We start from the raw sequence: 21310 nt of genomic DNA on the forward strand, positions 1-21310 counted from the left end.
AGCAGATAAGGAGAAAGGTTAGGAGGAACATGGAGTTCAAAGAATTATTTTGCTAATTTCCAGGTCAGACAAGGATGCCACGTCGTTTTGCACGTTGGAGTTGGTCCTTGGCTTTGTACTATCTGCTAATCAGCCTTTTACTTTTCAACTATTTGGCGGTAGGGAAAACATATAGAGTCACTTGCATATGGAGAGGTCTTTTCAAAGTTCAACTAACATAAAGAATTAAAAAGATGCCAGCACAAACTAATTCTCCATATAACTTACAAAACTTTTAGTGCCATTTTCACCTCTGCAACAAGTACAGAAAAATATTTAATCCTATAGTAAAAGAAAAGGAATGAGTATTTGAAAGATGCATAAATTTTTATCCCCTGCCCAGACATGCTCATGCTTACGAAGGACCAGAAGCACTCTCGGATTTAGTGGTGGAGTTCATCGTACCCACCAACTTCCGAAATTTGAGTTCATGTTTGGAAATTGCCAATTTTATATTTTAACATGAATGTGCGAAGGTTCCAATGGGTGTTCCAATTGCCACTTGAGTACCATCTTCTTCTATTTAGATAAGATAATACATCTAGAGAAGATTTAATCCAACGCTAAAAGAAGCGGGAATGAATATTTAAATCATACTTAAAAAAAAGTTCAGTCCCTGTCTAGCCATAATCATTGATGACGCCAAGGACAAGAAGAAGATGTACTTTCGGATGCGCCGAGGAGCTCCTCCAAATAGTCAGTGCCTAAATCTTCCAAAACCAATACATTATTATTATTATCATCATCCAAGCCCATCAAAACTTGACTTCTCTTTTTGCTCAGTGCATTTCTCCTGTTCATGGAGTGTCGTTTCTTCATCACTAAAACCGGAGAGCAACCCTCTTCAAAACCATACTGCATCTGCTTCAACGACTCGTAAACTACCTCTACCGGAAAGTTAAGAACCGCCGCGTGGCCGCGCAATGCAAATGCAGCTTGATCATAGACTAAAGCTGCTTCTTCGGCAGAGTCAAACGTTCCTATCCACACTCTAACGCCGTTTCTAGTAGAATCCCTGATCTCAGCTGCATACTTCCCCCATGGCCGCCTGCGAACGCCTCTATAGCTAACTTGATTCATTGGCTCGTCATAGTAATTTTGTTGAGTATATTCCTCTTCCTCCTTGATACGGCTGGAAGATGGCGCGTCCATGGAGTTTCCGCTACCTGCAGCTTCTGATATGACTCGAGCAAGAAGCATTTCCTGAGAGTCATTCTCGTTAAAAGGAAGACTGGACTGACAATGCTGGGAATTGTAGCAGTACATGCTTGATGAGGCTGAGCCTTCGGGAGAGAATTCAGCGAAAGAATGCTGCGGAAATGATGAATAATCCATGAATGAGTTCAAATTGTTAAGGTTTACGACTGAACAACGATAGATAATGCGATTAGAACTGAATATCAAGGACGGGGTTTATCCGTTTATATAGGTACGACGCACACGAACGGGAGGAATTAAAATAGCTTATCAGCGACATTGACAACAGTAATTTGATTGATACAATTGGAATTGTTTTAACCCAACCAAATTGTGGTCTTTGTTTCGGCCACAAAAAAAAAAAAAAAATTCTGGTCTTTGTCCCATTTGAGGGGTAGGGAGTGGGACCTGAAAGACTTTGCTCTGGTCTAGGGAGAAAACTGGAGATCAACGGACACGTGAGTCAAACGACTCGGTGGACTTGGCGGCCATGAGAATTCTGTGACGTCATTGTTGATGATATATTTGGCAACTAATAATCTATTATAGCAACGCAATCATCACAATTCCTATTCCGGTCCACTTGGCACTTTGTGGCAGGGTCAATCACAAATTTTGTATCAGCATAGGAGAATGTATTGCTGACCAAGTGGCCCTATTTATTCCAAAGCCTTTTACCCCTCAGTCAAGGTGGTTAACAATTACTCCTCATGTTATTTTGAATGAATTAGGATTTTTTTTTTTTTTTGCAAAGATAACATACCTATAATCTAATATATCCTATTTTAGGTGGGAAGGGAAGTTTAAAGATATTGTATAAAGGGTTACCAGGTATACAGAATTGATTAGACTAAAGAAATATTCTGACACCTTATTTAGATTTTTTTTATTACAGGTGAGTTTGAATATATATATATATATATAATGAATTCGGATCTTAACAGTGAGGTGGAGCATGCTTTTAACATGCAATTCCTTAGCTTTAATGGCTGTATTTATTCGTGACTTTGGCTGGCAAAAAATGTGTACAAAGAAAGTGTGAAACCGACTTAATTAATTAAAATGCTGTTAATAACTTTCCCTTCATCTACTTTTACCCTAATCTTGTGTCTCATCTTTGTTGATCAGTTACAAGTGGATTTCCCCATAACACTAGTATAATTCTCTTCTGTAAAGATTCTAGCCAGTTAGTGTAACATATATGCATGTATGTTCTCTATATGTAATTGCAAGTAAGTTCCATTTGTCACAATGTTTTAACTCTTGAGCCTCTAATTAAGCAGTGTATTAACTATACTAATCTTTGTTCTTGGTTGTCATTTTAGGAGTTTAACTGACGTACGTTCAAATGAATTTTTTTTTTTCAAAAGAAAAAGTGTTTATAAGTAATTTTCCTACACTCTATATGTACACTTTGGTGTATGATCGTTGATTCAACGTACATCACTTCCCATAAATTAATGCCTGAAACAAACTCTATACAATACTGACCCTCCAAAGAGGGGATTGGTTAGTTGTACCTAAGATGATTGACATGTTAGGAGTACCTTTTGGAGCGAGTGTAGTTAATAAGGAAAAACACTTTTTTCTTTTCCAAGTTGGAAATGAAAGGAAAGATTGGTGGCTACAAACTGACTGTTAAGATCTGAATTCATTATATATATATATATTTTTTGATAAAATGGACAAGCAGATGAAAGTAACCTTGAAGCTCTAAATATATTATATTAAAACAGAGACATTAGATTCGATTATTGGCAACATTTCACTAGAATAGATCTGTGCTTGAAGGTCAAGACGGCTATACAATTGCCACATTTTTTTGGCTTCTTGATCACGTTATTATTGTGGAGTGTTGAAGATCCATCGTTCTGGTTACTTTTTTAAAAAATATGTTAGACGCTTTTGACTACCAAGGACTTTTTAGGAATGTGTTTTGAACCAATAATGTAAGATGAGAAATTGATATTTTGTACATTGGCCACAAAGTACATTCGCACAGGCCAAACATTCGTATATATAATCTGACCACATCAAGACGAGATGAATAGATCATTTTTGGTGTCCGATAGTTTCAAGTTGACTTTAAATAAAATCATCGTTCCTTAGAACTTAATTAAATAGCAGCCTGTCTTTACAGGTCAGCAGTGAGGAAACGTGATTGCGTGCGTAGATGTGTTCAAATCCTTGGGGCTATAAAACTTCAATAACATTTGGATTTCTGCTGTGGGTTTGCCCGATACAAAATGAAATTTTTGCACTACATGAGAAAAGTAATGTTAGAAAATTCAATATTCTAATATTTGACAGCTGTTTGAACTGCACGCTCCGCGTTCTGCGAATACTTGAAAAGGAAGGAATTCGAAGCTTGTAGAGCCAGGAATATGCAGCTTAGTGCCCAAGGTTTGTAAAATCAGGATCCTACGTTGGATCAATTTTAGTTTCACAGGATCGGATTGTAGGATCGGATCGTAGAATCGTAAGATCCTACCAAAAACTCTTAATTGCAATTAAAGGTTGCAATTCTTTGATAAATTACAAATATATCACAAATATTTTCATTTATTTGCAAAATGGAGTTTTGTATTTCACAAATTTACAAAAAAATTGTAGGATCGTACGATCCTACGATCCTACACGATCCTGCTACGATTTTATGCGATCCTGCAAAGATTAATATGATTTGCGACTCTGCATACGATTCGGATCGATTTTGATTATCCGGATCGTAAGATCGTAGGATCGTACGATCTGGATCGCGATTTTGACAACTATGTTAGTGCCTTAGTCATCAAATTGTAAAATAAAATAAGTAACGGAAAAAAGAGGGCTCCAGGAGGAATTAAAATATTGTAGCCTTAGAACAGATAGCAATTAAAAATTCTTGCAAAAGTAGCTTCAAAAAATAGTGATCAGATTATTATATTGGTTTTGGATAATCGAAATGTTTTTTTTTTTAAAGTAAGACAATAATCGAGTGTGTTTTCAATATTGAAATGATTTGTAAAGAATATATGCACAACTATGAGTACTGATCTAAGTAAAACCTAATTTGAGGGTTTGCACATCTCAGATCTGAAGTTATATATATGTATATATACTAAATCTGATTGGATTGGTATTGTAATAAAAAATTCCAAATTTAGATGATTTTAAAATTTGGTAGATAGTACAAATTGAAATTTTGAGGTGCGAAGTGATGATATTTACAAGAACAACAAAGAGGATAAAAAATTCAAGAAAAACTTAATTATACTAAGCGACGTGCAACAACTCAAGCGACAGAAACAAATCAAAGAATATCTCATCTCCTTGATTAATTTTAGAGATTGCTATATTTATGTTTATTGTTTAGAAATGCCATGATCTGAAACCTACAGTACTTATCAAAGCTGCACAGAGGTCGTCGAAACTTGACCAAGCAACATTTTTGGAACGATTAATAAACCTCGAACTTAATTATAGCTAGTCGTCCATGTGTGGAATTCCTTTCTCGTGCAAAATTTTGCAGATGGAAAAAGCCAAAAGGGCAAAAAAAAAAAAATTAAGAATTCTTTACGAGAGTATACAATACATGCGGTGCATGAACCTGTTATCTTCATGCAGACGAGGCTCAGTTGCTGCATCAATCTTCACATTTTTTCCTCAATGGTGTCTTGAGCAATAATATTTGACTCGTGGACCCCCTGGTCACTTTCAATGGAATACATGACTGATTTTGTTCATTTACAAAGTCTAGTTTAAATGTGTTGTTGATACATTATTATGCTCCAAAAAAAAAAATTAGAACTTAACACGAAAAACAAATCCGGTAAACAAATTAATTACGCACGGATGATGCAGCTGGTCATTATATTTAGGGTTTGATAATTATCATTATATAAAATTTCAACCGTATTTAATTAGGTGATTGTAAAATGGTAATTAAACAGGTGCAAAGAAAGTGAAACAATTCCTACTGGTATTTACTGAATATTCTGTCCAGTTAAGTGAAATTAAAATTAACTGGTGCAGGCATAAATAACTAGTTAGTTATTGGAAGTTATTATGACACAAGCAATAATATATCCAACAGAATTTCCAAACATCTCCTTTATCATCTCTCTCATAAACCGGAAGTTTTATATCATCAGCCAACTTACTTTTACGTAGATTGATCTGATTAGCTAAAACTGCCAAATGAAACGGAGGAGTTTTATTCTCTCTCTCTCTCTCTCATGGGGATTAGTGGTCAAGGGATGATTGCAGCCATCGACATTCATCATTCTTCAAGAGACGTTTCCGAAGAAAGTCTTTGGAACCGATTGATTTCTTGAGTGGGTCAAAAGGAAAAAGGGGAAGTCTGCCAAGTTCCTATCCCCTCTTCATGAGTCTTGCCATGCTTCAAACCTCTGCTCAAAAAAGTTTTGGTCAAAGATTTCAGCAATAAAGTAGATTAATAGGCAATTGGAGCTTTGAGTTCGCACTTCGTGCTCAACACACGTTTGGAAATTTTTTTACTTTTTTATGAAAAAATATTCTTCAATCATTTTTTTTCCACATATATTAAATCGCTACAGTAAATTTATCTATAAAAACTCTAAAGAAATTGTAATCCAAATGGTATGGCGCTATCTATAGTATATTATGCCTTTTTACCTCAATTATAATTCCCAACCCGGTAAAAGTAAAATGATTTTATTCCGGTGATTTTCTTGCTCTTATTGCTTTACAGAAGATGCTCCGTAATTTTGGTTTTAACTCTAAAGTTAAAGCTTCAAGAAAAAAGATATGATGTTATGTAAATCATCACATTATACCAATCAGGATTCAGGAAAGAAGAAAATCTCTGGTGCTGCGGTTACAGCCTGAAGGGCCTCAATGAGCAATTTCCTCTTTGCTATAAATAGTACAATGACGAATTCTTATAATAGGCCGAAAAAGAAAAAGGACAAATATGATACTGTTTTGGTCAACTTTCGGTCATATCAGGAGGAGTTAAGTATAAGCATTGTGATTACAAGATCTTGCTAGTTGGGGTTTATGCAACATACATTACCAAATACGGTAAAGCAGAATTAAACCTCCGTTTAGGACCTATAATAAATTTTTTAAAAAAATGGATATATTTGACGGATCATTTTGGTCCACCTAAACGAAAAATCAAAGGTTCCCTAGACTAGAACTATCACAATGATTAAGAATACAAACCTTTCAACCTCGTGGATGATGAGCCAATGGTATCAAGTCTTGTCGTGTTTATGTAACATAGCTAATGCTTCTTGTGATTACATACCACCCGTTTGGTTTGCCCAACGAATGGCAATGACTATAGCTCTTTCAATGGTAATGGTTTACGAGGAAATCCTTCACATGAAAACTAATGCTTGGTAGCAGTAATTGTTGTGGTTATGGCTGCAAACGAATCGAGAGCGGCTCGACTCAATCTCGATCAACATCGAACTCTAGTCGAGTTTGAGTTGATCAAATCGAAATCGAAATCGAATTGGAGTACAAAAATACTAAGGGACTGCTTGGTTAAAGGGTTTGAGAATCACAGAAAGGAATTAACCCCTTATTTGTTGCTTGGGTTAAGTCTATTGGAATGCAAATTTTGGAATCATTTCTAAAAAAATCAGACTTATCCCATTCCCTAGCAAATTGGGAGGTTTTGGACAAAACTCTCAACTTATTCCCTCAGACAACATTTATGATGGATCTACCCTTTCTTTCTCTCCATCACACGCCGCTCCTTTTGTTTTTCTTCTTCGTCAGATTTCCTATCTCTTCTTCTTCATCATATAGTATTTATCTCTTATCTAAAATTTCTTGAAAAAAAATAAATCTAAAGTAGATCTAAATAGGATAGGAATGGACAAATATCTTCAGCGATAAAGAGGAGTAGATTTCAAGTTAGGGACAGGAATTCGGTAAGAAGCAAGGACTGATTGTACAGCGACAAAGAGCAGTGGGTTTCGACTCTCCTTGGACAGCGAATTCTGGAGTTGAAGAGTCTAAACAAGGATCAACTGCATTGAAAATCTCTTCTTGTCTTCGATGTTGCCGCTTTCATAGGGAAGTTCGATGACTTTAAACTCATCAAATAATCCGTACAGATAATGTCTTGAAATGCCCATGAAGGGAACAAAAACCTTGTCTCCACCGAGAAGGGAGAAGTTCTGATTCCGAGTCCTTATAATATCAAATTTGTTTAAATATGAAAAATTGGTTAAATAGCACATTAAATACAAAACTTACCAGTTTCCCATAAAGAGTTGGTATGTTATGGATAATTTCTTTTTTCTTTTAACTTTCACATATTTAATTTATGTTAAATACAAAACATACTAGTTTTCCTTTGGGCGCTATTTAATCAATTTTTCCTATAAAAAACTGGTATGTTTCCCATAAAGAGTTGGTACAAAACATACTACAAAACCTACCAGTTTTCCATAAAGAGCTAGTATGTTATGCGCTATTAACCAAATTTTCATATTTAAACAAATTTATGAAAATTAAAAGCGTTTTTATTTGGAAGAATGCATTCCTTGGTTGCGTTTTTCACCCTTTGGGAAGAGACTAAAAAATCACCATCTTTTAGGAAGTTAGTTTAAAAACTTCATCGTTTTGGGAATTTACTCCTTGTTAATGCAGCCACTATATTTATTTTCTAGTATTAATTTTTTTTATGGTTTATGATTTTCTTATGTTTTATCAAAAAGTTAATAACTATTGTAGTTACAATTATGAAGATGTTAATTTGTTGTATGTGTAATTCTTTTGTTTATTAGTGATAAATTTGAAATTTAATTGTATTTAATTCCGAAACACCCATCAAACCAAGCATCAGGAATTGGAATGATGCTAATTCCAATGTGTGAACCAAACTATATATTGGAATGAAAAGTTTAGTTCCAAAACCAGAATCTATGATTCCATTTCATTTACGATTCCAATCTGTGAAATAAGCAGCCCCTAAGTTCGTTAACTTGTGCCGGCTTGGATTCGATTATATATATATTTTTATTTTGATAGTAAAATTATACATATATTCCTAATATTTTATTATTTATTAAGAAAAATTATTAGTTTATTTATTTTTAAAAATAAAAAAATTATTTTATTTATTTTTTTAAAAATAAAATAAATTATTTTATTTATTTTTTTTAAAAATAAAATAAATTATTTTATTTATTTTTTTAAACTCGAGCTCGAGCTTGGTATTTTAAACTCATCGAGTTTGATTTTCGTAAAATTATATTGAGACTCGACTCGATTAGGTCGAATTCCAACACAACTCGACTCGTTTACACCCCTAGTTGTGGTATAGGAATCAACCTCTTTTTAATTAATTTTTCTTGGATTATGTTCTGTTTTGTCACCAAAAACATTTTAAGTTGCTCAAATAGTAACAAAATTCATGACTGTACCTTAAATTTCATTTTAAGTTGCTCAAATTTCATCTCAAGCCTCTTGCTTTATAACAGAATCAACAAAAAAAAAAAAAAAGCCCAAGAGATGAGGGCCAAAATCGTTACAAATGCCTAAATCTATTGAAGTTTGGGATTCAAATTTCATGATTTATAAGTAAATCAACAAAAAATTAACAAATGAGAGCCAAAAAACAACCATACATATTTTGGATCCGCCAAAATTTGTGTATGAATCCCAAGAAAAAAGAAATCCGTCATTCCAACAGCACGACCTCTGTCTAGACTAAATTGAGAGCAATGGAAAAAAAAAGAGAGTAATATGTTGTGGAGGGAGAAAGGAGACGTACACATCGATGAAGATGCAATTAGAAGAAGCAAAAGAAGGGGATGAAGATTAAAAAAAAATAATGCAGATTGAGAAAGACCTCAACCCTGCTACACTTTTTGCTTATTTGCGCGTTCCCTCCACTATAGCCACCAGGCTTTGTGCATTGAGTGCCCAGCCCAAACAAAAGCATAGCAGATTTGCAATCACCTGTAACAGAAGCCCAACACATACTCCCTCAGATTCATAGGTTCCCTGATCCATCATTCGTTAAGCCAAGAATTTGCATATTACTACCACTTTTTAATTCCCGGAAAACCCCAACTTAATTGGGTTCAATTTGAATACCTCGTCGTCAAGTGTTTAAGAAAAATTTTTGACCAAAAAAAAAAAATGTCAAGCAATAATTGACATTATAAATGTGGACATTAACATTTAAAATTAAATTCTATATTCAACCGCAGCAGACTCTTGCTAATTGAATGGCATCTCTCGAATGGTTGATAAGATTGAAAGACTAATCAAATGATTCAAACACAAGTTAAGCTTGTTCTTCAACTAATCAAATTAAACATTTAAAATTATTAGTAATTTGTGTAAGAAAAGTTTCAATTTAGCAAAACTTGACGTAATTACATCAAAATTTATAAATTTTACATATAAAAAACTCGAGCTACTCGAAATCGACCGGATGGACGGAGCTGGTTACAGGAAAAATCTGTTTTTGCACCGGCACATTCTATTATTGGAAACGAAGGAAAAAATAATGGAAAAGAAAAGGGCGAGTAATAAATTTCTTGCGAAGTGGACGTTGTCACCTTCAAAAGACCTCTCAAATATCATCCGAAATCAGCAGATAAGGTTTCGCCTTTCTTCTTCCTCTCCTCCCTTCTCCCAGCTCCTTTTACCTCTCCCCTCCACAGCAGAACCAGCCGAGGCAAAATGCTCTCTCTGACCATGATAAACACTGCAAAACCCCTCTCCCTATCCACCCCATTTCTCCCCAGTCTGCTCAACCCTCACAAGCTTCTTCCACCCCTTCCTCGCTCCAAACATCCTAACTCTGTCGTTGCTCTCATTATTCCCCCAAAATCCTCCGCCGCACAACAGCAACAGCTCTACCAACCCTTCAGACCTCCTCCTTCCCCACTTCCCCCTCAATACCGCAATCTCGACACCAACGGCCGCCTTGAGATCCTCTCCAACCGCCTCGGTCCCTGGTTTGAGTACGCCCCTTTAATCTCTGCCTTATTTCAAGAAGGATTCACCCCTCCAACTCTCGAAGAGATCACCGGAATCTCCGGGGTCGAGCAGAACAGGCTTGTTGTGGCAGCTCAAGTACGCGAGTCTTTAGTTCAATCGGAAATAGACCCTGACATCTTATCGTTTTTTGATACTGGTGGGGCTGAATTGTTGTATGAAATAAGGCTGTTGAGTGCTTCCCAGCGTGCTTCGGCGGCCAAATATTTAGTTTTGAACAAATTTGATGCGAGAATGACTCTAGAGCTGGCCAGGGCCATAAAGGATAAGCCGAGGAGGAAAGGCGAAAAGGGTTGGGAGAGTTTTGATGGTGATCTTCCTGGGGATTGTTTGGCATTCATGTATTTTAGGCAGGCACAGGAGCATAGGACTGCGTCGTCCCCCGAATTGTGGAGAAGTGCGTTGGAGAGGGCTCTGCAGGCTGTGGAATCTGAAAATGGGAGAGAAAGGGTGTTGGAGGAGCTTGAGGGGGAGAAAGATGGGGAGGACAAGGATAAAGAAGGCGCAGCTGCTGATAGAGTCGTGGTGCCTGTTGTGAGGATGCAGACTGGGGAGGTTGCTGAGTCTAGCGTAGTGGCGGTTTTGCCAGTTTGTAGAGCAGAGGAGAGGGAAGTTGAGGTGGAGGAGGCGCCGTGGGAGTGCGCAGGTGTAGGGGATTTCGGAGTAGTGGAGGCAGAGAAAGGGTGGGGTAGGTGGGTGGTGTTACCGGGGTGGGAGCCGGTGGCTGGTTTAAAGAGAGGGGGAGTGGCCGTGGCATTTAAGAACGCGAGGGTGTTGCCGGGGAGAGCGAAGAAGTGGAACAGAGAGGAGGCAATTCTGGTGGTGGCTGATAGAGGGAGGAAAGAGGTAGTGACTGATGATAATTTTTACTTGGTGGTTGGTGGAGGGAATGGCAGTGTTGAGGAGGGGTTGAAGGTTGAGAGAGGATTGGAATTGAAGGAAATCGGTGTCAAGGAGAGTTTAGGTACTGTAGTTTTGGTGGTTAGACCGCCAAGAGAAGAGTACGATGACCAACTAAGTGATGAAGATTGGGAATAAGACACAGGGGATACAGTAGTTAAAAAGATTGTCAAGTTGGAGGTTTCCATTAGTCTACCGGAGGAACAAGATCACACTGCACATATCATATTCATCCTATTCAAGTCAGAAATGTGCTCATAATTCGTGTTGCCTCGCTGATGGTGGAGGCCGCTGCTTCAAGCTGGTAGCATTTAGTACACTTTTTCCTACTTAGAGAGTATTCTGAAGTCTAGCGTAAGAAGGTGCGAGCTTGAAATGACTAAGTTGCCAACTTGCCATATGCAGAAGAATTACGCAACACATGCAAAAGGAGGAAACAAAGCGAGGAAGAGATTTGGTTTTTGCTTCTAGCTCGTAGGGAATACATACTATTAGAACTTTGTCCAATTGTTATTGGTTGGCTTCCTGGTATTCACATCTTGCTTTTGTCACCTGAAGCCGCTACTTCCAGTCTTGTCTTTTTTTTTGGAAAAAAAAAAAGGACTCTTTGAAGCATACTTGAGCATTAATCTTAAAGTCTGGAATAGGATACAGAAAATTGAGAGATTCACCCAGTGCTTTGTGTGCAATAAGCATCAATTCATGCTGTGGAAAGTTTTGTTAAAACTCTCAAGCAGCTAATCATCTTATTAGTCATTTCTGGGCCGTAAGCAAGTTTCATGTGAGAAAATTAGGAGCACGCTCAGAATCAATGGAACCTTCCCATCTTCACTATAATCTTCCATCTCCCTCCTCGTCTGTTATGCTGCTTTCCTCCGGCTGCAACAACAATTTTCTACTTCCCTCTCCCTCTGGTGCTCATGACGTATGATGGTGCCACATTATGTGCAATTTGAGAGATGAATGAAGCATGCAGATATGATTAGCTATTCAATGAACTCAATCAAAGAAAAGAACTTAATATGAATATGAATATATGATACCGGTTGTAAGGCTACCAAACTGAGCTAATTTTTCAGCAAACAAGCCTCTAATATTACTGCAAGAACACTTTAGGGCAACTATACCAATTAAAACCACCCTTTACAAGAAATTGTTCCTCCAAGGTAACTACAAAGCACTAATCTTCTAACAAGAACAGAGCAAAATATTTAGTTTCATTCTCCTGCAAATCTACTTTTCCCTACCTCACTGTTCTTTCATTTCACCACAATCTTCTATCACAACCGGTGAAGAAGTCTTTCCACTGGCTGAGCCCACCTTCTCCATTGCCTCGACAACATTATAACCCTCCACAACCTGCCCAAACACCACATGCTTATTATCAAGCCAAGGTGTGCTAACAGTAGTGATAAAGAATTGAGATCCGTTAGTATTTGGTCCAGCATTTGCCATCGAAAGAAGGCCAGGTTGGATGTGCTTCTTTTGGAAATTTTCATCAGCAAATTTCATTCCATAGATAGATTCTCCTCCTGTCCCATTTCCCCTAGTGAAGTCTCCACCTTGACACATAAAACTTGGAATGATGCGGTGAAAGGTTGAGCCCTTATAATGAAGTGGTTTCCCTGAAATTCCAATGCCTTTCTCTCCAGTGCAAAGAGCGCGAAAGTTTTCAGCAGTTTTAGGAGTAGTATCTGCAAACAATTTAAACACAACCCGGCCAGCCTTCACATTTCCAATCAGTATGTCGAAGAACACCTTAGGATTCGACATTTTCTGTGAACAGAGATCATATCCGATCAGTAACATAGCGTCAAACATTACCCGCAAATGGCAGCAGGACAATCTAAATCTCAATCCAAACTGTATAAAATCACACAGATTTACATACAAGAACTAGAATACAACAAATCATAAGTATTCATGTATCAACATTTTACCAATTCATCCACTTCAAGAGTGTTTTCCAAAAGCCCATGCAGGAAGACAACCATTTATACAGACAATACCACAACGAGAACATGAATTTTTCATGTATAGCAGGGAGTACAAAGATCTCGAAACATTATTCTTTTTGTGTGCCAAAAAAACATTTTTTTGTCAGAGTTTCGGTAATACTAATAATTATCTCTAGAACAATCAACGACGCACCATTAAAGAAAGATTTTTATGGAAGGTTAATTAAATTAAGCCAAATCAAAAGCATTTCTACACGAATAAGACTAGTGTAACATACATCATAGAACTTAGAAGGAAATCTCTAACAGAGACAAATACAGATCAGCAACATTAGTACAAGGTAAATTGAACTAATTTCAAAGATCAGCTAAACATTTCACAATATCATCTGAGGGGAAAATCACTTCAAAATAGAAAAAGAAACACCAAGAGCAGATTTTTACCGGAAAAAAAAAAAAAAGAGAAAAAGGGAAAAGGGAAATGTAAGTCCCATGATAAATCCTCTTGACAAGTTCTAAATAGGCCGTTCAAGAGGATACGACGATATGGGAAAATACATTGATATTGCACAATTTTTGAGCTCTACAAGCTTTGCTAAAACCAACCGTAAAGCCTTCGATTTGTGCGTTTCTTATTTCTCTGTTGAATACAAGAGAGTAGAAGCCACGAATGTGAAATAGAGCAAAGTATAAGAGATTTTGATGTACCTTATAGCTGAGCCGTTGAAGCTGACTAGCACAAGGGGGGTTTATGCCAGAGGTTTAGTATGTATAGTGTGTAGTTCGTGGAACTGAGAGCTGCGGTTGAGAATTGCGGATTTTAGGGTTTGGGGTTTTCATGGTCCTTTGCACTTTGGACCCAACGTTTTGTGCGATTCAACGTCTTTACCTACTCAACTTCACCTGTTTACATTATCCACCCCAAAATCCCTCGGAGGGAAAAAAAAAAAAGCGCCCCATCGTATTCAATCAATCAGATTCGCAGTGGGCTCACAACATAGAGATTTTCGATTCTATTCTCCGCCTCCTCTCCACTTTTCAATTTCACCCCTTCTCTACCCCAAAAAAAAAAAAAAAAAAAAAAGAAGCGTGGTGACATTTGCAACACGGTCCAAACTCAAGATAAATTGGTTAATTGGTTCTCATATTCAACCTAACTTCGTTTTGGTTACTTGGTTCTAACTTCGTTTTGGCCAATTGGTTCTCTCATTTGTAGGTTGCCTCTCACCAATTGATTCTTTGTTCTTTTTTTTTTTTGGTTGTTCTAAAGCATTCTATTTAGAGTTATGGTAATTAGCTGCAGCACCGGAACTTTATTCCAATTCTTGCCTTCCCGTGATCGACAGAACTGAGAGGTTGTGGGGCTGACATCAATATGGAAATATATCAGGGAAAAATCAATTACCGGGAAGCCTCAAGGGCCCAGTAAACCGGTAAGAATGCATTTCAAACAAAAAGATCTCACGAAAAAAGTTTTGCAGGACAAAAAAAGACAACAAACCATTACATTCTTGGCATTATCCCTGAATTAAATTTATATGTTAACACCAAGTTTTCTCCTGTGCTAGTGAATGACAACCCTTCTGCTAGCATCAATCCATGGGCGCCATAAAAATGGACAAATGGCAGAGCTAACATGATATGGCCTTTTTTCTTAAGGTGAACCAGTCTCCAGTGAGAGCCAGCTCCCAGATATACTGGTTAGTTACATTCTTTAACCAAGCCATTGTTCACAGCGCCGTTCACCACCGCCGCTGACAGAGTGTCGAATGCTTATCTTTTCATTTGCATACTTTTCCTGCAGCCACTCAAAACCATTGACATCAAGTTTTCCTGATACAGATTTGCCTTGCTTCCTGCGAATTTGCTGCTCCCTAATGGAAGCCCAAAGTTTGTCGATAGCATCCCTTTGCCGGGAGGTGAACCTTGATATATTGTCAGAGGCATGCTTCACTAAGATGTCAATAACCGTTTGGCACCTGCAATGGGAAGGCCTGTTATGCTCCAAGGAACACAAAAAATCAAAAAAGGATGCAGCTCAAACGTTAAATGCAATAAAAGAAATATGACAAAAGTAGCTTGAACTTGACCATGGGGTTTTGTAGCGCCGTGCAGCAATTTCTAAACAGGAAATTAAAGCTTCTCTCTGTCCTCTAAGAAATTTCCTGGCCTCATCCTCTTCGCTCTTTTTATTTTTTGCCACCAACTCTCTCTTTCCCTTTGCTGTATCATCTTTCTTCGACGTGCTTGGAATCAGAGCGTCAAGCCCAAATGGATCAGGTTCTTCCTCCTTTGCTTCAGGTATAGAACTGGCAGAAGTGTTATCCCTATGGGACTCTCCATGAGCCTTTCCCACCTCTGTTTCCTCCAAGGAAGCAGCTTCTTCTTCGTCATCATCCTTGGTTGCAACAGGAAGACTTGATATGGCTTCTTTTATCCTCCCAGATGCTTTTGAAAACTGATTAGTTCCTCAAGAGGAATATAATAATCAGATGAGGCTAAAAATCAAAATTCTTGAATGATAGCAATTATCAGAGACATGGTATAACATTCTCAGCAACATGAGCCATGACATTATCAGTATCTTCCACGACATGATAGAAGCAAAAATATATATACTATACTATACATGACATTTGGACCATAAACAACCAAAATGTAGTGAAGACGCTCATATTTCTTTATGATATCTTGCTTCCTGCAGCTCCAGATGATATATGAAGACACTTGTATTTCTGAATGACCAGTACAGTACGTACACATAACGTAGACTGAAAAATAACAAAGCAAATTAAATGACACAAATAATACAGAAGCACTTAATTCATAGAAGACACTTCGCTTGATCTAATTATATGTTACAGCCAGTGAAACTGAAAAATGCAAAACATACCACAAAGCTATCATCAGTGAACAGATCATTAGCCATGACAGCCCTTGTTGTCCATATAGTAAGAAGATTTTTCTGCTTCTTGTTAAGGCACTGCAAAAATGCAAATCAAAACAAGTTGACTTTCAATCCTATCAAAGAGCGAGTTAAAGAACCTTTAAAGAACATGAATCACCTCAACTGCATCTTGAGCTGCAGAGAACAAAGCATGATAGTCTGCCCTTAGTGAGGCCTCATTGCAAGTGGTGGGTGATGACATTGCACCTTCAAGTATGGCAAAAAAGTGATCACTAGTCGCAGGGTTAACACTACCAGCCTGAATTAACTGTACAGCAAGCTTTGAAGCCTTGCTAAATTTTGAAGAATTCTTTATGTGGGAAGCTATTTTCTGCATGGCCTCTATCACTTGGGTCTCTGAAGCATCTGTTGTCGTTTTAAATCTCAATCGTTTTCCTGGAGCTGGAGCCAGTGCTGAAGCTGAAACTGGAAATCAGAAAGAGCAAAAAAATATATTCACTACCACAGTGACATCTCATAGAAGTAATTCGTGGTTAAGATAAATAATTATAATAACTAAAGTATCAACGTCAATTCCAGTTCTAGCTGTTAACGACACAACAAAATTCAAAAGGAGGCTGTGAACAAGAACAATTTGATTTGGGTTATATCATAATGCAAAAGTTGATGTTCCAAGTAGCACATAGTACACGTTCCCAACAGAAGCCAGTCTAAAAGATGGAATATAGGTTTACCAAACACAAAGCCATCAGGATTTCAACCAAATGTAGATGAGACATAGTGAGACTCTAGAGAGCAACTATTGCAACAAGCTATCTAAACCAAAATAAACCCAGGAGGCGTAGAAATTCATCGAATATTTAAGACAAAGCATTAAAAATCACCTTGACCAACAGAATCTCATTACCGCAGGATCATCAGAAACCCTAAAATAGAAGTCCAGAAATCAAAAATCAACTTTCCACCCAAAAAAAGTGCAAATAAAGGGCAAGAACCCATCAAGCTTCAACACTTATCCAACCACACACTTAGCTGAAACACTAAAAAAATGCCCAAACAATTCGATAACTGTAGACCTTAAAGAAGGAATAAATACTCAACCTTTATTAATTGAACAAGGAAATATGAAGTGGTACCTTGAGGTTTAGATTCTTCTCCAGAAGATGGCGGTTTTGGACGTTTGAGAGCGCTCTTGAGTGCTGGAGGCGGTGGTTCTAGTGGTGGGTTTGATGAATGTTCTTTAACTGTTGTTGAAGATTGCAATTCTTGAAGCTGTGTCTGTGATGCAGATGGCGGTGGCAAATCTTGAAAAAGATCACCACCCATAGCTCTATTCCTTCGTTTCCCTCTGTCTTCTGCTATTGGCTTCAGCAACCGTAATATGGGGTTGTGGCCGGCAGGATTCTGGGCGGTGGGGGAAGAGGGTGTCGGCCTGACGGGGAGTCGCAAGCGTATGTGGCTGATTTGAGTTGGATTTGGACTTTTGACACCTTTTGGGCTTTTTCTGTGGTAGGAGGTCTCGTGGACATATTGGGCTTCCTTTTTGGGCAAGCGGCGTTGTAGGAGTTTGTATCTTAACCCCTGAAATTTTTTGATATATTCAAAGTTCTATTATGAAGTCAAGAATTATTTAGTGTTTCCCTCAAAAAAAAAAAAAGAATTATTTGGCGTTCGTCTACTTATTTGGTACTCTAAGGTCATACAATAACAAATGAGCTGGTTATTATTATTATAATTTTTTTTTTTGGCGTTGCAATTCAAGGTTTATGGTAATGTTGAAACTCTAATAGTGAGCCCAAATTCTTTTTTTTTTTTTTGATGCTTATATTTTATCATAGAGCATCAAATACAAAAAAAAAAAAAACTCTTTTATTTTATTTTACTCTTGGGAAACTCATTTGATCAAACCACCTAATCTTTTTTTTATATAGATATTTATCCCATACCTGTGTTATTGGGTACTTTCTACAGAAAATTTTATCAACCAAGTGTCTAGGTTTTGAATTGGAGAGTAATTGGATATTCTAATATTGCACTAGTTGGGATTTCACATTCAAAGATTTCATTTCTGGTTGCAGATTCCGAGCCAATCAATCAATAAAGTAACACCACTAAAATATCCCTAAGGCAGCATACAGAATCATTACTTTGTAATGCAATCTGAAAATTAGTAAAAGAATCATTACTTTGTTCTCCATTGGACCATTATACTTATGCTTATTTTACATGCGTACCATTCTTTTTGTCCCCCTTACAAGTAGGAGTAGGTTAGATTAGGCTAGAAGTTGCCGCCCGCTAGTGGAAAAAAAAAAAAAAAAGGAAAGCAGAAGATGCAGAAACGACAAAGTTCACCCTCGTTCGCTTGATATGAGCCACTTCAATAATCACTTTACTTACAACAAGCAGAAAGTAGAAGATGAATTTGATAAGATCGAGTACAATTCTACTTGAATCTATTGGATGAATTGTTCTCTTATCCATAACTAAAAAGAGATAAGACGATTTTTCCTTTTTATTTTGTGTTAAAAGGAAATTTTTTAATACATGTGCACTCGATGTGAACATATCCAATCACAATTATTATGCTCTTTGCGTCTAACTTTTTTTTTTTAAAAAAAAATTAATTACATATTTTTAAAAAATGAATACCTAAAATCCCTATTAACAATTAGGCACCTTTTAGCCGAACCGTTAATAAAATGACGAACCATTCGACATTTTTATTTTATTTTTGGCTCCTCCTAGAACTTAGTACTTCAATTAAGCTTTTTTACACATCCTGCTCCACATGATCAGTACAGTACATGCCAAAGCCAAACTGCATCCTCATATATATAATACCCCAAAAAATTAAAAAGTAAAATAAACAATGACTTGAAGGCTTCTAATGATCATATATATAATCGACTAAGAAGACAAGTGTTATATAGAAATCGAACTTCCTTCTCTAATGTCCTTTTGCGTTGAAAAACGTAAGGTCGATGGAATCTGATAACGGAGACGTACGTACAAGTGATTCATTCATTTGACCAACTGGAAATATTTTGATCTTGAGGAAAGCTGCTGACATGATTTGAGACGTCCGATGCTTAGCTGCTGGAAGAAAAGTCTGCGTTTATTCAGTTCGGAGCCAATTTGAAATTAAGTCCATCTGTACGTTCTGCCATGGAAGTTAAGAATTTCTCGAGGGTATTCCATGCCCTTTGCGTTCTAGTAATAATAAGCAAGATTTTCTCCATCAAATACATGCAAAGTTGGGAAAATTAATCATCTCAATTGAAGACCATATATATAGATGAACAAGATGTGACAGACAATTTTATTTGTTTGATTGTGGTTAGCTAAAAGAAATTATCCAGCAAATGTTCGTGACATGCATGACCAGCGGTCTGTTCATCCATACCATCAACAGTTGCTTCTACGACTATCATTCTTTCTTTTTTCTATTATGATTCTTCGTGTTTTCTAATACAAAAGGGTTTTTCAGCAATAGATTATTCATTAAGCTAACGATTCAATCAAAATCGATGTGACACAACCAATTCATAAGACAAACCAGATGGACTTTATGGACACCGTTAAAATTAATAAAGATCTACAATAATTGACCTCTGAAATTTTCTAAACATGGGAGGACAAAATGGGATCCCAGGCCTACACTTGCACCATTATGCCCAGTGACGATTGCCCTCTCACGGCTCAATTAATGCGACTTGATCAAACAATTATTGCGAGTTAATTTCCTTTGAGAAAACAAAACAAGGAAAAGGACAAAGGGTCCGCTCGTCTAATTTGCTAGGTAAAATATTATGTTAACGTTTAGTAATGAGTTTGTCTAAAGTGTGTTCATTAATTCTTTTTTATTACCCTATTCATCTTTTTCTATACTTTTTTCATCCTCACAAACAAAATTTGAATCATGAATTCAGACAGCGAAAAAGACTATAAGAGTCTTTTACTGGACATTGGACCAACCCTAATAAATGAGAGAGAGCATATATTATTATATTGAAGAGTTTATTGTGAGTCTATTATTAGATATCCCTGGTAGCTCAAGTAAGGCAAGTGATAATTAAGGTAGTTTTAGAGATTTCAAGCACCTCATCCCTTTAAAAGGGAGGATGGAGTGTCCCAAACTTTTTAAACCATGCCAAAATAACCTGCTAGCCATTTTTTTTTTTTTTTCAAAGATGCCTTTGTAAACTACTTTATGTATGGACTATTGATCTTGTGCCCTCAGAGGCACTTTCAGATTGCCAAATGTACAAAGATTTACTACCATGGCATCCAAATGTACAATAATGTGCAGTAGTTTAGAAAAGATGTGCCATTCATCGTGCATGCGAGTGTGATGTTCTTGGAAAACGAGAACGTTGATCCGGAAGAAGAACAAGAGGTGTTGAATAGAATCCAAGTGTACTAATGGGATGAAGACATGCACTTTGATTTATTTTGAGGTCTTGGTTAGCTGACTGAATGGTCACAACATGGGATTACCTTCGGTTTTAAAATGGTTTAATCTCTCTATCCGATAGAGTTGATTGAATCGTATTAAACTCACCTGCAACATTGTTTATTGCATCCTGCTTTTTTGTTTTCATAGAACAAATTGTGAAGGCTATAGTGTGTAGTAAAAATGAAGGAAGACCATATCTTTTTTGGAAAGACAACAAAAAATAAAGGGAACATGAGAGAACATGGATCTCTCATGTCCTTTAAGAGAACCAATTTAATACGCCTTAGTAGTTTTAAATGCTTTTAAGCTTTTATGTGATAGAATAATCTTATACCAACCTTCAGAAGAAGTAATACCTTCGGACAGAACATTTGAAAGAGTCCAGATGATGAGACAAGCTAAGAAAGTTTGGATAAACAACTTGGAGATGCTTAGTTATATGGATGCAACTAGTAGTCATGGAGTCTAATAACAGGAGCTTGAAAGTTTCAAAATGCTAGAGTATAATAAACATACTCTAATAGTTCTCGCGTGAATGGTCTAGCGGCAGTGCCTCTCACCAGTGAATCTTGAGGTCACAAGTTCGAGTTTTCGTTCCGCTGGATTTCTCCGCGCAATTAACGTGTTCGGGCCGGGTTGGGCGCCGGGTCCGGGCCGCAGGAGATTAGTCGGGCCCCGTAAGAATTGATCCGGACACCCCTGTGTCGACAAATATATATATATATAAACATACTCTAATAGCAGATGAGACCTTGATTTAGTAGTCAAAATTGAGGTTGTAGGATTTAGAAGTTATAAATTTAATTCTTACTACATGTGAGTTTGTTTTCTCACTCTTTGTGAATTTGGTAATAG

General features: G+C 37.0%; 4 protein-coding genes across 4 annotated transcripts; 1 reads left to right on the forward strand and 3 right to left on the reverse strand.

The window, feature by feature from the left end:
- Positions 1–669: 669 nt before the first annotated feature.
- Positions 670–1374, reverse strand: LOC113723711 (ethylene-response factor C3). Its single transcript, XM_027246692.2, has one exon. It carries the CDS (start codon positions 1372–1374, stop codon positions 670–672), a length of 705 nt encoding a protein of 234 aa, XP_027102493.1.
- Positions 1375–9783: 8409 nt separating this feature from the next.
- On the forward strand, positions 9784–11748 carry LOC113725594 (rubisco accumulation factor 1.1, chloroplastic). The gene has a single exon (XM_027248860.2). The coding sequence runs from the start codon at positions 9916–9918 to the stop codon at positions 11269–11271; it is 1356 nt and encodes a 451-aa protein (XP_027104661.1). The 5' UTR covers positions 9784–9915; the 3' UTR covers positions 11272–11748.
- A 393-nt stretch (positions 11749–12141) lies between these two features.
- Positions 12142–13940, reverse strand: LOC113725595 (peptidyl-prolyl cis-trans isomerase). The gene is made up of 2 exons (XM_027248861.2): positions 13800–13940; positions 12142–12909 (listed from the first exon to the last, which is right to left on the reverse strand). The coding sequence occupies exon 2, from the start codon at positions 12904–12906 to the stop codon at positions 12382–12384; it is 525 nt and encodes a 174-aa protein (XP_027104662.1). The 5' UTR covers positions 12907–12909; positions 13800–13940; the 3' UTR covers positions 12142–12381.
- A 537-nt stretch (positions 13941–14477) lies between these two features.
- Positions 14478–17543, reverse strand: LOC113725596 (uncharacterized). The gene is made up of 5 exons (XM_027248862.2): positions 17136–17543; positions 16157–16464; positions 15985–16074; positions 15182–15549; positions 14478–15070 (listed from the first exon to the last, which is right to left on the reverse strand). Exons 1-5 carry the CDS (start codon positions 17323–17325, stop codon positions 14806–14808), a joined length of 1221 nt encoding a protein of 406 aa, XP_027104663.1. The 5' UTR covers positions 17326–17543; the 3' UTR covers positions 14478–14805.
- Positions 17544–21310: the final 3767 nt, after the last annotated feature.

This window comes from Coffea arabica, chromosome 2c (genome assembly GCF_036785885.1).
Source record: "Coffea arabica cultivar ET-39 chromosome 2c, Coffea Arabica ET-39 HiFi, whole genome shotgun sequence".
NCBI lineage: Eukaryota > Viridiplantae > Streptophyta > Magnoliopsida > Gentianales > Rubiaceae > Coffea > Coffea arabica.